General features: G+C 53.0%; 5 protein-coding genes across 5 annotated transcripts; 3 read left to right on the top strand and 2 right to left on the bottom strand.

Moving 5' to 3' along the window:
• Positions 1-161: 161 nt before the first annotated feature.
• BCR38DRAFT_340220 (prohibitin-2) lies at positions 162-1,059 on the bottom strand (the record flags this gene model as incomplete). The annotated part of the gene is made up of 3 exons (XM_040855766.1): positions 162-482; positions 536-891; positions 942-1,059. The coding sequence occupies 3 exons, from the start codon at positions 1,057-1,059 to the stop codon at positions 162-164; spliced, it is 795 nt and encodes a 264-aa protein (XP_040717201.1).
• A 329-nt stretch (positions 1,060-1,388) lies between these two features.
• Positions 1,389-2,932, top strand: BCR38DRAFT_175606 (uncharacterized protein). Its single transcript, XM_040853890.1, has 3 exons — positions 1,389-1,806; positions 1,864-1,989; positions 2,066-2,932. Exons 1-3 carry the CDS (start codon positions 1,755-1,757, stop codon positions 2,788-2,790), a joined length of 903 nt encoding a protein of 300 aa, XP_040717200.1. The 5' UTR covers positions 1,389-1,754; the 3' UTR covers positions 2,791-2,932.
• Positions 2,933-4,084: 1,152 nt separating this feature from the next.
• On the top strand, positions 4,085-6,655 carry BCR38DRAFT_339244 (uncharacterized protein; the record flags this gene model as incomplete). Its single annotated transcript, XM_040855688.1, has 3 exons — positions 4,085-4,412; positions 4,539-5,546; positions 5,601-6,655. The coding sequence occupies 3 exons, from the start codon at positions 4,085-4,087 to the stop codon at positions 6,653-6,655; spliced, it is 2,391 nt and encodes a 796-aa protein (XP_040717199.1).
• Positions 6,656-9,402: 2,747 nt separating this feature from the next.
• BCR38DRAFT_340423 (putative DNA topoisomerase 1) lies at positions 9,403-12,435 on the bottom strand (the record flags this gene model as incomplete). The annotated part of the gene is made up of 4 exons (XM_040855788.1): positions 9,403-9,543; positions 9,595-11,901; positions 11,958-12,184; positions 12,381-12,435. The coding sequence occupies 4 exons, from the start codon at positions 12,433-12,435 to the stop codon at positions 9,403-9,405; spliced, it is 2,730 nt and encodes a 909-aa protein (XP_040717198.1).
• Positions 12,436-13,344: 909 nt separating this feature from the next.
• BCR38DRAFT_483878 (ATPase, F1 complex, gamma subunit domain-containing protein) lies at positions 13,345-14,452 on the top strand (the record flags this gene model as incomplete). The annotated part of the gene is made up of 3 exons (XM_040863678.1): positions 13,345-13,403; positions 13,555-14,266; positions 14,324-14,452. The coding sequence occupies 3 exons, from the start codon at positions 13,345-13,347 to the stop codon at positions 14,450-14,452; spliced, it is 900 nt and encodes a 299-aa protein (XP_040717197.1).
• Positions 14,453-14,939: the final 487 nt, after the last annotated feature.

The following is a 14,939-nucleotide window of genomic DNA, read 5'->3' as shown; positions in this document are numbered from 1 at the left end:
AAGGGGGAGCGAGCCCTGATGCACAGTTGGATGGACGTAGAGCTGACACCTACAGTCGACTCAAAGTGTCGCATATTTTACACGCATTCAGTCCTTGTTCTACATGATTACAGCCTCCCTTAGAGATACAGTGGAGATTTTGATTCCCATAATGCCCTTCCCTACTTCTGACTTGGTGAGTCACCAAACACATTCAAGCCTAGACCCTCCGAGTCGAGCAACAGCCTGTTCCTGCCAGCTTCCTGGAGCGAGGTTGCGATGGCACGTGCGTTCTCGATTTTCTTCAGCTCAACGTATGCCTTGTTCTTCTTGATGGCTTCTCCAATAAGCTCTGCAGAACGAGCCTCGCCCTGTGCCTTGACCACCATGGCCTGCTTCTCTTGCCGCGCTTTGTCGACGACGAAGGCCGCGCGCTGTGCCTCTTGCTGGGCGACTTGCTTAGCCTCGACGGCTGCTGTGAACTCAGGGGAGAATGCGAGATGCTGTATATGCAATTAGCAATGAGGGCTTTCAACCATAAGGTCCCGAAACGTACTGTGAGGGAGACATCATCCAACAGGATGTTGAATCTGGCAGCTCGCCTCGACAAGTTGTCCCGAACCAACTTGGCCACCATTTCACGTTGTGTGATCAACTGACTGGCATTGAACTGTGCAACCACGCTCTTCAAAACCTCGTTCACAATGGACGGCAGAACGCGCTCGTCGTAGTCTTGGCCCAGTGTCCTGTAGATCTGCGGCAGCGCCGCAATCTCGGGTCTGGACAGCACACGGCACGTTATGTTGACCATCTGCAAATCCTTGGTGCCGGTAAGAGACGACACGTTCCTCGGCTTCGCGCGGACATCGTAGTCGACCTGTGTCTCGAACCAAGGAATTCTGAAATGTGTTCCTGACGCAATTGTGAATATGCGTTTATGATGGGAAGCAACCCGGACATACCTTCATTATAGATCTCCTTGCCGACACCGCTTACTCGACGGTACTTGATTGCTCGGTGACCACCATCGACGTTGAAAAGCGAATTCTGTAGCAGAACAGCACCACCTCCGAGGGCCATGACTGCGCCGACCAAGGCGAAACCTGGGCCGCCAGGACCGCCGCCTCCTCCGCCAAAGGGCATGCGGTTGCGGCGCGCAAGGGTCTGCAGCTTCTTGACGTAGTCTTCCATTGGTGGCCGCGACATGATGGCGGTGTTTTGAAGTGGGCAACCGAGTTCGACGAATAAGCTCGGTGGCTGGGAGAAACTGGTCGTAGACGTGGATGGGAGATGCCTTCCAACAGAAACAAGCCCTCTACTCAGCTTGAGCTTGCAAGTGATGATCGCTTTTCGAGGTTGCCAAGCCCGGGGAAGGTCTGTGCACCCCTTCCAGCAGTCCTAGACTTTTTCCGGTCAAGGGTAGCGCGCCTGGAGCTTTGAGCCGCCGCGCGCCAAACGTGAAGGCTTCAAAAAGTCCAATTGCTTCTCGAAGTATCCTCTCTGAAATGCATCAAGATTGATTTTGGGAGTATGCTTGCTCTGCCAAACACGTCGTAGGCTCATTTTGTAGATTGACAATTTACATTTATTCCCCAGAACTCTTGCACTTACTCGTCTTTCAGTGAAATCAATTTGAGCTTGCTTCCTTGTCTGCACCTTCCCACCTCACCTTCCCACCGACGTGCCTGTGCTTCTACGAGATCCATCCTGTCACCTTGCCCAACTTTGGTCTACACCTTCGTTCCCTCACAACTTCGACATAATCACCTGCCACAATGTCGACCAAGCCACCCTCTCGGGTGGTCTTTGTGGGTAACATTCCCTATGGTAAGGCCTTTCCAACTCTACCATCCATTGAGAGCGTCACTAACCTGCCATTTGCAGGCCTCTCCGAGGAGCAGATCACCGACATCTTCAGCAGTGCTGGCAAGGTCCTGAACTTTCGTCTCGTATATGATAGGGAAACGGGGCGACCGAAGGGCTTTGGTTTCGCAGAGTACCCTGATGCTGGTAAGCAGGACCATTGCGACCAAAACGCATGTTTGGCTGCAGCAGGACAGACTTGCTGACCACAGTCCCACTACAGACTCAGCTGCGTCGGCAGTTCGCAATCTGAACGACTATGAGATCATGAACCGCAAGCTTCGCGTTGACTATAGTACCGAAGGACGCGTCGACCAAGAAGACGACAAGTCAGGAGGCAATGCGCACATGGGAGGGGGCTACGGACAACAATATTCGAATGGCGCTTCACTTTCCGCACCACAGCCTGCCGGCGCATTGCCCCCTCTCCCACCCGGCAAGGAGCTTCCGCCCGGTGTAAGCTTCTCCGATGCTGTCTCCCGAACTCTGAACACGCTGCCACCCGCCCAGCTTCTCGACATTCTCACCCATATGAAGTCTTTGGCCACGCAAGACCCCAACCGTGCGACGGAGCTTCTGACCCAGGCACCTCAACTGGCATATGCCATCTTCCAGTCTCTGCTCCTGATGGGTCTCATATCGCCCGAGGCCATCCATTCTGTCGTTGACACGACCGCACCGCCTCCTGCCCAAGCACCTCCCGTGAGCTATGCACCTCCACCTATCCCTGTTTACCCCGGCGTCGCAACGGGCACTCCTCCCGTTGCAGCGCCGTACGCTCCGCCCCAGGCCTACGCTCCCGCTCCTGTCGCAGCACCCGCACAGGATCCCGATCAACTCATGAAGATGGTCATGGAGCTTCCTCAGGCATCGATTGACCAACTACCAGAGGGCGAAAGACAGCAGATCATGGCGTTGCGTGCGCAGTTCATGGGCCAAAGACGTTGAAGAATCGGATCAACTGGTGAAGATGGTGATGGCGGCACATGGGAACCCGCCGGGTCTATTTACCCACTCTTCATCGATGAGATACTATGATTTAATAGCATTGCGAACTTTGTCCACGGCTAAGAAAATCGTGGACGAGGATGTAAATGGCGTTGAGGCACCGGTGATCACGCTGTGTTCAGCTCATAGGGAGGAAAATATTCTCCAGTGAGGAGGATGGCGTCTAGGGATTGAGAGCTACTCTGTTTGCTTCATAGGGAATCAATGGAGTTTCCGCTGAGCCATGGGAATTCAACTTGTGACCAAATTATCGTTGAAGTTGGGGATTGACTCCCTGGCCTGCATTATACCGCGAGCCTACGCTCGCTACAATGAGAATTCTGGAAGATGCTTCCATCATACCTTATCAGCTATGTTGGAACCAACGGCATTCCCATATGCTTCAAGCACCTTGTTGAAAACTAAGCTTGCTCTACGGCCGTAGTTCACGCCATACAAAGTTGCTCACAATACTTAATCTGCACCAGCCGGTTAATTCTTCTCGTCCGGAAGAGGAGATTTCCTTCGGCCTCCCCTGAACCCGCAAACTCTATCCAAGCCTCAAGAAGTCATCATTGGACCGTCAGACTGGCTACTGAGTCAAGGTTAAACAGCTCAATGGAGTTGATCAGACGGTGGCCAACACGAGATCGCCATGTGGGTATTTTTGGAAGTGGGAAACTCGTATAAAAGTCCAGACCGTATTTACTCTCGTCGCTCCCAGTTTCACCACATCTTTTCTCGAGCTGCTACAAAAGCTCTAGAACCCGAGGCTTTGGAATTAGTGTTCCATCGTTGCGCAGAAGATCACGCCAATCCCCTGCATCTCCGATCCCGGGTAACTCTGTCCGGTCTCTCCGCTAGCTAGATACTTCGGTATTCGGCTAAAGCGACAGGAACACCTGGCGCCCGCAGCTGGGGTTAAGTGGGGGGTTGGGGCAAGGAATAGTGCTGTCAATGAATGCGAGCTACCCCCATGCCATGCGCATTACATCACCAAGGAATTTTCTCAATCAAGCGGAAATCCCGTTCTCTTTCTCCATCGACCGAATAACGATACTTTTAGCTCCCTTGCCGATCACTGTCTATCCATTACTGGATCATGGACAACCCCTTTAACGCCCGTAGACGCGACTAATTTGATGATTTGGATACTTTAATACATGCGATTGTCTTCTATTTACCCAGTCATCGAAGCCTCGCATCGAGCATCTTCTATTTGGAACGTCGAACACGCGACAGACATTATACAACCATGGCGTCGACCAATCCATTCGCGCCGCTCGCGTCATCGCTTCACAAGCAATCTTTTTCCGGACCTTCGGAGGCACCCGATGTTGTGGGTAACGCACCAAGGACCCCGACGTCGCGCAAAAAGAAGCACCGAGCCGGGCGCAAACATCGCCGAAAGGCCCATCAGTCGTTCGCAGGTCCATCGGAGGACATGCCCGGCGAGGGCGGCCTGGACCGTACTGGCTCATCCGATGCCAGACCTGGAATCTACGCTCAAGGTCACAACCTGAGCTGTTCGAGCATAGACAGCGAGGCCTTACTTGACCACAGAGATCGCACTTTCTCCTCGCGTCCACGCCGAGCCTCGACGCTGATCGCATCATCCTTCAAGCCCCCTCGGATCGAGCGAGAGGCTCGCCCACGAACTAGAAATGGCCCGCACAGCGATCATGAAGACGAGGATGAGGATAATGAAGACTTGGGCGAAAGCGCTCCGCTACTCAGTAGCTCGGGGAGGTTCGAATCTGGCTCGCCGCGGGTATATGGTTCCAATGACGGACGACCAAAGCTTCATGACAGGTTCAATGACCGTCGCGGATCCAGTAGATCCAGCAGGCGGCACCTCCATCCTTTGCTGACATCGGTTGTTGAACGCTACAATGTCAATTACCCGCCATCGATGCCGCCCTCGCCCAAATTGGGCCCGCTCGATCGCATGGGCATGTCCTTCGGTGATGCCATGATGCGTGAGGAGTTTGCAGACATGTCACAGACACAGAGTGCAACGGAGGGCGAGACGGGCGCGCGCTCTCCGTCCTTTGACCGCCGGCACACCATTGCTCTCGGTGCCGAAGATGACGTCGCCATTCCGCAGGAAGGCATGTCTGAGATGGGAGACGAACGGCCCCATGACGCCCAGAGCGATCGTCGACGCCGTAGACGGCGCGGCAAGTGGCCCGATTTGTCTATTCTAGAAGAATGGAGCCGGGAAGAAAGAAAGAGCCGGAGCCTCTTGGAGGACAGGCGCATCAAGACCATCACAGAACCGGAGCTCATCAATGGCAGACTACGGCCGCTCAACAAGGGGCTGTACCGACCGGAAGAGGATTTCCCCTGGCGCTTCACGTACTTCAGTGAAGACCTGCCGAGGACAATCCACACCAATACCATATCGGAGCTTACAGAGGTCGAATCTGATGAGGTCCCCCCTTTGAGCTTTCGCGAACTTTTCAACCCCGAGGCACCAATACTGTGCGACTCCTCTGACTCCGAGAACGATGAAGAGCCACCGCCCATTCCCTTCCAGACAACTCAGCGTTCAACCTCCATGCAACGTGGCGAGCCCCCATCAAGAATACAGACCCGAACGCCATCTTTGGCGAGGGCACCGATGCCTCCCGAGGGAGCTGAACGTAATCGTGATGGCGCTTTTTCACCTCGACAGTTACGAGCCGAGTCCGCAGCCCCGTCTCGTCAGCAATCAGGTGAGGCGACCCCTGTCGGAGCTAAACCCTCCGCAGGGGAAGCAAAGTCACCAGCCCCCGAACCTGAGAAGCCCATTCGTTATGGAAAGCGGCCCACGTGGTGGCTCGACGTATTGTGTCCCAGCCCAGCCGAGATGAGAGTTCTCCAACAAGCCTTTCGGATCCATTCACTCACATCAGAAGATATCATGATGAAAGATGAGCGCGAGAAGATCGAGCTTTTCCCACACTACTATTTCGTGAACTACCGGTCTTTTGAGCAAGATTCCGAGTCCGACACGCACCTTGAGCCCGTGAACATGTACATCATTGTGTTCCGTGACGGTCTTATTAGCTTCCATCACTCACCGACACCACATCCGGCCAATGTGCGACGCCGTCTCCGCCAGCTCGCGGATTTCAGAGAGCTTGATTCGGACTGGATGAGCTACGCCATCATCGACGAAATCACCGACATATTCGTCCCACTCATTCAGAAGATAGAGGAAGAAGTCGACGACATCGACGACGCCATCCTCCGCCTCCACGCTGGCGGCAGTCCTAAGAAAGAGACGCCAAACAACAACGATCGCGGTGAGAAAGACGCGCGGTCCATCAGCGGCGAGACTGTCATTGAGAGCGGCGCTGACATGTTGCATCGCGTCGGCAACTGTCGCAAGAAGGTCATGGGCCTGTATCGACTGCTGGGCAACAAGGCGGATGTGATCAAGGGCTTCGCTAAGCGCTGTAATGAGAGTTGGGCTGTGGCGCCCAAGAGCGATATCGGTATGTATCTGGGCGATATCCAGGACCACATCGTTACTATGACGGCCAACCTGAGCCACTACGAGATGATCCTTTCGCGGTCTCACGCCAATTACCTCGCCCAGATCAATATCCGCATGAACGAGCGCTCCGAGGAGACAGCCGATACTCTTGGGAAGTTGACGGTGTTGGGTACGATTGTCTTGCCTATGAACATCATCACTGGTCTTTGGGGCATGAACGTTTGGGTTCCGGGCCAGGAGTACGAAGGGAATTTGAATTGGTTTTGGGCTATTACGGCTGGGTTGCTACTGTTTGGGGGTGTTTGCTACTTTACTGCCAAAAGGGTCTACAAGATTGTTTAACTCTATACAACTAGCGCCTGTGCCACACCGCAAAGAAAGAGTGTCAATTAGAAAATGAGACTGAATGGAACGGCATGGAGTGGACGGACGGACGGACGGGAAGGAGAACCAGGGAAGGAGAACCAGGAAAGGTTTGGGCATCATATACGACCAGACCTTTTGGACACCATGGTAGGGAGTTGTCCTGGAGTCTATTTATAGCACTAAGGAGGTACGTTTGCGACTGGAAACAACTGGGGTGAACGAGACTTGGCTGTAGTAATATATTTCAACACAACGCCAGAATACACAACACCAGAATCAACATGTCATATCACTAACACTATAGTGTTGACTATGGTTGTGAGTGATGCCTAGCGTGTCGTAGTACTGCTGACGAGGCGGCAATCGACGGTGGCTGGCTGGCTACCTTAAAGTAGCCAAGGTCTGAGCAGATCCAACGACCAACTGTCCGGATGAGTGACTCTGCAAAGATCTTAGACGATTGCCGCCCTTCCCTTGCCTACCTAATTCACTGCTGGCTTCCACACTGCACTTTATAAGGTAGTGATGAACCAACCCAGTTGGCAAGGGAGGAGCACGTTAAATATTATTATTATTATTAAATACGCCGTAGGCTCGAAGCCCCCGGTACCTCTGCTAGTACTCCCGTATGTCAAACCGTGCCCTAATGGCTGGACTAAATACATACGCTGCGTCGTCGGTTCGCCCTATTGGCGACTGCGTTGCGTCCACTACCATACTACGTTGGTTCTCAACCTACCAACAAAGTCCCCCCTGAGAAGATCGATGCTATCTGGGCCTTGAAGCTGTCCGACCCGTCCCTAGCAGCCACCTTACAATAGTACCACTAACTACTGGTTCTCCTGTTGCCGTTGCGAGGTCTCTGCGAGAGTATAGTGGCCGTGGTGCGATGGCGGCCCGTAATCGTTCCCTCGGTCCTTCCAACAGCCCGCAAAAGAGGATTACGTGCTCTGCCGTCTCAGGGGCATCGCCACAGCGGCATAGCGGCGAGTACACGCCAAAAGCCCCTGTCTTGAATAAGAAGGCTGCTAGTCCTATTTTTTCCGTCCTGATCTGGCACAGCGTAGACGCCTCCAGTCGGTTCAGGCCGAAATACTTGCCCCCTTTCGGTATCTGCATCGAAGGGCCCTCCGGTTCCTCAGCGATAGCGCGTCGCTGGCGATCGTGATGCTCTGCTCCGGTGAGCCATCTCTTCCTGCAGTGGCCGAGGAGGGCAGCCGGGACCTCCTTTTCCTCACTCATCCACTCGGAGCCCCGGGCCTCCTTCTCCATAGTGTACCCTGCCGGTCGGAGTAGCTGCGACGCCTGCTTCCTCTTCGCCGGCCTATCCTGCCGGAGTATATGTGACGCTTTAGCGCTCGCGCTGCGAAGCAGATTTCTCTTCCCGCTAAGCCGTAGCCGTTCTTCAAACTTAGCAGCCCGGGCACTAAGATAGAGGTCTAGTGGCGGGATTGCTGCTTCTGCTTCCAGGTGGCGAACCGGCGTCGCTTTGTGGGCGCCACAGACTACCCGGAGGCACTCGTTCTGTATCCCCATCAGGCTCTTAGCTGGCCCTGCCGGTTCCTCACTTATAGTATGCCACGCAGTCGCCCCGAAGGCGATCGCGCTACGGATAACCACCGTATATAACAGCCTCGCCCGTATAAGATCGCAGCCCCACGACATATTGACTAGCTTTGTCAGGGCTAGCTTTTGAGTTGCCATTTTTGTTTTAACAGGCTCAACATGGGCGTGCCACGTCAGTTTGCGGTCGAACCAGACTCCTAGGAACCTCGCTGAGACTACCGGCGACACTGTGGCGTCCCCAAGGCGAATACTTTGCGGCAACGGCTCTCGGGCCCTAGTAAAGTGCATTAGCTCACTCTTGTCAGGAGCGAACTCCATCCCGTGCCTCACTGCCCACCGCTGACACGTAGCCCATGCGCTCTCCATGCACGTTAAATATAGTTCGCTTTTAAAACGCAAGGTGTCACGTCTATCTGTCTGTCCCAATCTCTCAGACAAGCCTGGATGGGCTTCAACCCGAAACTTGGCAATCTATCTAGATATGCGGCAAGCCCCGAGGATTCAAGACGCAACCAATGTGTGTACTTAGCTCGCTGCCGAGGTCCGGTAGGAAGAATTTGTTGGGTATACAACTAAAGTGACTTCCTCAGATGAAAACATGCATGGAAATCAAAACCATACGAGTGGGTTCATTGGATTGCGGACAATTGACATCGTGGTACCGCTGACCACCAAACACCATCATTGCCGTACAGTCACTAGGGACAAAGTCCATTATTATCAAATGTATTTTTCTCATTTATGATCTAAGTCTACGCAAAAGGGCCGGCAAGCAGCCTAAAAGCCCCCGGGCAATGCACCATCCTGATGAACACAACGCTTTGTGAGGTATGATTCGGAAATGCAGAGGGCAACGAGGGTACGGCAGTTTCTCGAAGACGGCTTGGTTCGACTTCGGCAGGCTGATTGACCAGCAAATTTGGGTCGGCCGTGTTCCGAGAGAATCGAAGGTGTTGCGACAGTATCAGGAGGACAGCCGCGTTAGAGCATCGTAGAGGGTCGGATAAGTCTCACTAGATGTGATCTCTATGTGATTTCTAGTTCCGAAAGCGCCTGCTAGGGTCATGTGTGTATGTTACAGATGTACAGATAATGTTGACGTAGATAGTTGATGGTGGATGGCGTGGTGCAAAAGGCAACAGGCGGAGGGGGCCAAATTAGAACTCCCAGTTCTCCTCGTCCTCAACTGACTTTATAGCCCAATTGAACTTTTCTCGAAGCGTCTTCGAGAACAGCTTCTCAATAGGGACATCAAACTTCTTGGAGAAGACGACTGTCAGACGAGGATCAATGTAATTCTGCAAGAAGAGTCAGCGGGAGTAGAAAGTAGGGAACATGAATAGACTTACGATCTTCGAGGTTCCAAGAGCAACCTCCTTGTTGCCTTCTCGATCAGCAGCCTGCAGCTCGAAGTTCTTGATGCGGTCATCAATCTTCTTGATATTGGCCTCGATCTTCTCAACGGTAGGGCCCTTGCCCTCAGCCTCGACCTTTTGGGACTTGTACTCCTTTTTGTACTGCTTCCCGAGGTCATCAGCCGCCTTCAGGCGCTCCTTAAGCTCCTTGTCGGGCATGGGTTTCTCGCCATCGGCGACACGCTTTTGGTTATCTTTCTCAAATTTCTTTGATATCTTTTTGCGCTCTTCCTCTACGAGAAAATTCAGGTGCTCTTGGATCCAGGCATCATCGAGATCCTCGTCCAGTTTGAAGAAGTCAGCACCCTTCTTCTTCTTTTGCTTGGGATCCACATCGATGAGCATCAGCTTGGTACGCCACTGCTGGAACTTCAGTCCCTTGATGCGATCGCCGAGCTTCTCCATCTGAGCCTCGTGGCCGGCTCCAACTGTTCGCTTGTGGTTGCAGAGAACAGCAACCTCGCGATTGGCTTGGTTGTACAGGTTTACCTTCTCGGCTACCGTCATATTAGGAGCCACCTTGATGTCCTTAAGCAGTTTGCCCATGGTGTACGATGCGTTGTAAGTACGGAAGACTTTCGCTGTCAGACCTGGCATGTAGCTGGAGAGGTGCTTATTCAGTTGTGTGGTAGTAAGGCGATCAAAGAGATCATCACCCTCCCCTTTCGGGGGCTTCTTGAAATGTTGGAAGTTCTTGAACACTTGCTTCTCGACGCGAACTTCGTCGTAATACCGAATACTGTCCTTACCCAAGAAGTCAAAGATGACAGTGTCCGGGGCTTTTAGGGTTACGTGTTCGAATTTGAGAGAGCAGCAGCCAACAGTCTCGGCCTCATTCTCAGCATCCTTCTCGTTACCAGCACGTAATGCCAATTTATCGATCAGGTACATCGCGGTGGCTCGCTGCCGATCCTGCATCAAACTTGAGTGAAGTTCAGTTTGATAGTCCTTGCGTATCCTGGCGATATGGTTTTTGAGGTTGCGGGCCTTCTCGAACTTCTTGAAGTCACTCTGGCCCTTGACGCTGCTGTTTGCTGCAAGCATGACATACTTGTAAGCACCGTTGATGTTTTCCTGCCACATGGCCAACCAAGTCGCCTTGTTGTCATGTTGGACAGCCTTCCACTTGTGACCCGCTGGCGCAGGCGGCACCTCGGCATCCTTGCCAATGTTGATGGTGATCTGTTCGGGCAGGACGCGCTTCTTCACCTTGCCGGTTTTGGGATGCTCACCACGGCCACGGAACAGACCCGGGGGTTCGACTCGGAAGTTGCCAACCTTCTCTTTACGACCGTCCCATTTGCAAAACATGTAAGCTGCTTCTGCCTTGTCTTTTTCCGCCTTTTCAGCCTTCTTCTCAGCACCCGGCCGTGCTTTTCTAGCGTCACTCTTGGCTTGATAGTATTCAAAAATCTGCTTGAAGTCGAGCTTTGAGAACTCTTTGATGGCCACCTTGTTGCCTTGTTTGTCTTTGGCGCCGCCGGTTCTCGTAATTATCTCGCAGAAGTCGCCGAAGAAGTTCTTCTGAAAAACTGGATTCTCCACATTGTGTGTCGAATTCAGCATGGCGCCAAAAAAGCCAGCAACTTCCTCGGCTTCAATATGAAGATTGACTGGAGTGCCGTCGTAGAGAAGCCGCACGTTCTTGGGTAAAGGCTCATACTCGGGCGGGAACAAGACGCCGTTGTGCTCGAGCATATTCCACTTGATACTGTCGTCTTCCTTCTTGGGCGCATCCCACCATCGATACTCCTCTTCGCCTTCTTCACCGTCACCTGGGTCCTCGCTCTGCTCCTTCTTGGCACTCTTCGCAGGAACCTTTTTGGCCGGAGTGGCTTTCGTTGGCTTTGCTTTCGTGGCAAGTGCGGTCTTCTTCTTACGGATGGGCGCATCGGAGTCCGAGTCTATGTCCTTCTTCACTCCATTGGACTTGCCGGCAGTGCCGTTCGATTGTCTTTTCGCCGGTTTCGCGCGAGATAAGGGTAGATCGTCATCGGATTCATCCTTAATTGACTTTTTCGGTGCGGGTTTCCTTTGCTTCGCTTGCTTGGCCTCTCTTGCGGCAGCATTCTCGATCGACTTCCTTTTCTGCGCCAGCTTGACATTCAGAGGTTCGTCATCATCAGAATCATCTATGTCGAGCATGTCCGTCTCGCTGGCCTTGGGAGGCAACTTGGGCTTCCGCTTGGTAAGGGGGACATCATCGTCAGAATCGTCCGAGTCAGCCTTCTGCCGCTTGGTCTGGGCATAGTCAGCACAATGCTACCTCCAATCGACGTTCTAGATGAGCGACGAACCATAGGGCCATCCTCACTGTCCGACTCGTCCTTATAGCTGACAGTGTGGTTGAAAGAGGATCGCGACTTCCGTTTGTTGCCATTCACCGGCGGGGAGTCGATATCCATCGCATGCTCGTCCTTAATGGGTCCATGACGGATAGACACAGGCGCCACCAGAGACTTGGCTCTGGAATTGCCGCGGTCCATGGCTTTATCTTCGGCCTTCGAGATGGTGGTTGCTGAGACTAGTGTGGATTGCAAGTCAGCATGACTGAAAACATCAAATAATGCCAGGCTAATGCGGTTTTGCGGAAAAGCATGGTCAAGTCGACGGAGGATGGAGCGGTGTTAAGCTAGGCAACTGCGATCCCGGGTAAAGTAGGCGCAAAACAAAACTGGTGAAGCAAAATGCATCAGTGGCATGGGCGAGGATGAACTTACGATGGCCATTGGGGCGTGCCAAAGGCATATCGTCTGAGGAGTAATCGGAGGACATGTTGAGAAGTGTCGGTGGCAGCTGCCAAAGGATGGAAGAGCCACAGCAGTGAAGTGGACGGGAAGCGAATCAGGCGCAGGATGGGGCGTGAGATACGAGTGGTGTTTGATATTCGGGTTGGTGGATGGGTGTTAGGCTGACGGGGGCAAATGGTTGACTACACCGTAGTGTGCCAACCGAGTCTATTGGAATATGAAGAAATCGTCAAATTGGTAATTGAAAAGTGAGCACTTGGGGTGAGATCTGGGTTGCAAGTGCTAAGAGAAGAAGAAGGAAGAAAGAAGCCTTTCCCAAAGTCTGGACTTCGTTAGGATTGCCCCGGTTGGTGGAGCCAGCGGACAATAAGAACCACTTGAGAGTCAGCGGACTGCAGCAACGCGCCAAAACGCCCCGTCGTCTTTCGCGCAGAATTGGTGCTGGCACTGCAGGACAATTAATTGTTAGTGGATCTCGTTTCTGAATGGCTGGATGAGTGAAGGGGCTGTGAAGGTGCCGTATTGGGAATATAGAAAGTCCGAAATCAGAAGTTGGTGGATCCAATCTTGGAGGGCGGGAGTCTGGCAGCCACTGCTGGATTCGTGGCTTCCAATTGGCGCCTTCCACGTTGGTGCTTCCACCCCCGTATGTAAGAAATTGTTAGTGAAATTGCTAGTACAGTTTGGTAGAAGGTGACTTCAGCTGTCTTGGCGTGAGGTGACTGAATAGAGGGCGCATTGACCAGCTCAAAGGCCCGAAATTGTTGCGAGGGAAAATAGGCTGGAGGACTGACGGAGCTCTCAGCCTCTGAAGGGTCAAAGCCAACGATTTCGACTACCCCTACTACCAACAACCAATTGATCGCGAATACCTCTCGTGATCGAATAGCCACTGCTGGAAGAGGCTTGGGACACATTCACTTAGTCTTTCAAGATGCTTTCAAGGGCGGCACGACCGGCTCTGCGAGCTGGAGCTGCGGCTATTCCTGCTCGGTATGTCGTACCCACCTCAAAACCGTTTCTCGGATGAGCTTAGATTGAGGCAATTCGCATCCATCGACCAAGCAGCTGCACATGGCCCTGCAGCAATACCCAGACACAGGTGCTAGGTTCTATTGTAAAGCTAACGTGTGTCACAATCCAGCACCGCCAATGCAGCCGGCTATGCCACTCTCCGAGAAATCGAGGGCCGACTGAAGTCGATTCGCAACATCGAAAAGATCACCAAGACCATGAAGATTGTGGCCTCAACCAAACTCACCCGCGCCCAACGAGCCATGAGCGATGCGGGAAAGTACGGCAAGGCTTCCAACGAGGTCTATGAGTCGGCCGAGACCAAACCCCTCGAGGGCGAGGACAAGAAGACGCTGTACATTGTCTGCAGTTCCGACAAGGGTCTCTGCGGTGGTGTGCATTCCGGTCTTTCGCGATACATCCGACGTACCCTCGGACCCGGCAAGCCCGCTGCTGAACTCGTCGTCATCGGCGAGAAGGCCCGCGCACAGCTCACCCGTACCAACGGTCAGGATATTGTGCTCAGCTTTGCTGGTGTGGGCAGAGATGTCCCTACCTTTTCCGACGCTCAGGCAATCGCCGACCAGGTCGTTCAACTGCCCAACGAGTACTCGGATATCAAGATTCTCTACAACAAGTTCATTAACGCTACCGCCTACGAGCCCACCATTATTGAGGCCTACTCCGAGGACGCTATTACCGCTTCGCCTAACTTCTCTGCCTTTGAGGTTGATGAGGAGCTGATCTCCAACATGCGCGAGTACGGTCTGGCCAACTCTCTCTACTGGGCTCTTGCTGAGGGACATGCCTGCGAAATTTCTGCTCGTCGTAACGCCATGGACGTAAGTGTTTCAGAGAGATGACTGATGCAATAATGTCAGAGAACTAACAAAAACCAGAACGCCTCCAAGAACGCCGGTGAGATGATCAACAAGTACCAGATTCTCTTCAACCGAACCCGTCAAGCCGTCATTACCGGAGAGCTGGTCGAAATCATCACTGGTGCCACTGCTTCGGAGGATATGTAATCGTGTGGATGAATTTGGAAGTAGATGGGAAGATGGGCCCGGTGGCCATCATGGGGTCCTAATCTCTATTTTCAGAACCTGTAGAACGCTTAGCACAAACGTCGTGTAGTAAGATACATCCTCTTCTCGTGAAAACTAACGTCTAAGACTATGTGTCAGGGAAATGACTATTATCTTCAACACCATTGCCTTTTTTCGTCCGTAAGGAACGAGTTCGTTCGTTTTCCCTCTCCCTATCCACAAGTAAGTCGCGATGGGCGATGTTTTGGTCCACCAACCAATCCTTATCCTCGTGGAGAGCCCGCAACTCGGCGTGGGCGTATCCCTCTTCGGCTGCATGGCTTATTCGCCCCTGAATCTCCCTCAGCGTCCCGTAGCCGTCTTTGATCTTTGCGTCGAAGGAGCGCATCTTTTTCCACCTCACGTTACACCTCGCCTTCTCGTTCTCGCGCTCAAGCCTCTTCATCCGAACTGTGGTTCTCGTCTT

This window comes from Pseudomassariella vexata (genome assembly GCF_002105095.1).
Source record: "Pseudomassariella vexata strain CBS 129021 chromosome Unknown BCR38scaffold_5, whole genome shotgun sequence".
Taxonomy (NCBI): domain Eukaryota; kingdom Fungi; phylum Ascomycota; class Sordariomycetes; order Amphisphaeriales; family Pseudomassariaceae; genus Pseudomassariella; species Pseudomassariella vexata.
This window is presented reverse-complemented; position numbering and strand designations above follow the sequence as displayed.

Excerpts from the sequence above, each read along its gene's own strand:
- BCR38DRAFT_175606 (XM_040853890.1), top strand. The coding sequence starts at position 1,755 with ATGTCGACCAAGCCACCCTCTCGGGTGGTCTTTGTGGGTAACATTCCC. Across the intron at positions 1,807-1,863 it reads TGTGGGTAACATTCCCTATG|GCCTCTCCGAGGAGCAGATC; the intron begins GTAAGGCCTTTC and ends TGCCATTTGCAG. Across the intron at positions 1,990-2,065 it reads CGCAGAGTACCCTGATGCTG|ACTCAGCTGCGTCGGCAGTT; the intron begins GTAAGCAGGACC and ends GTCCCACTACAG.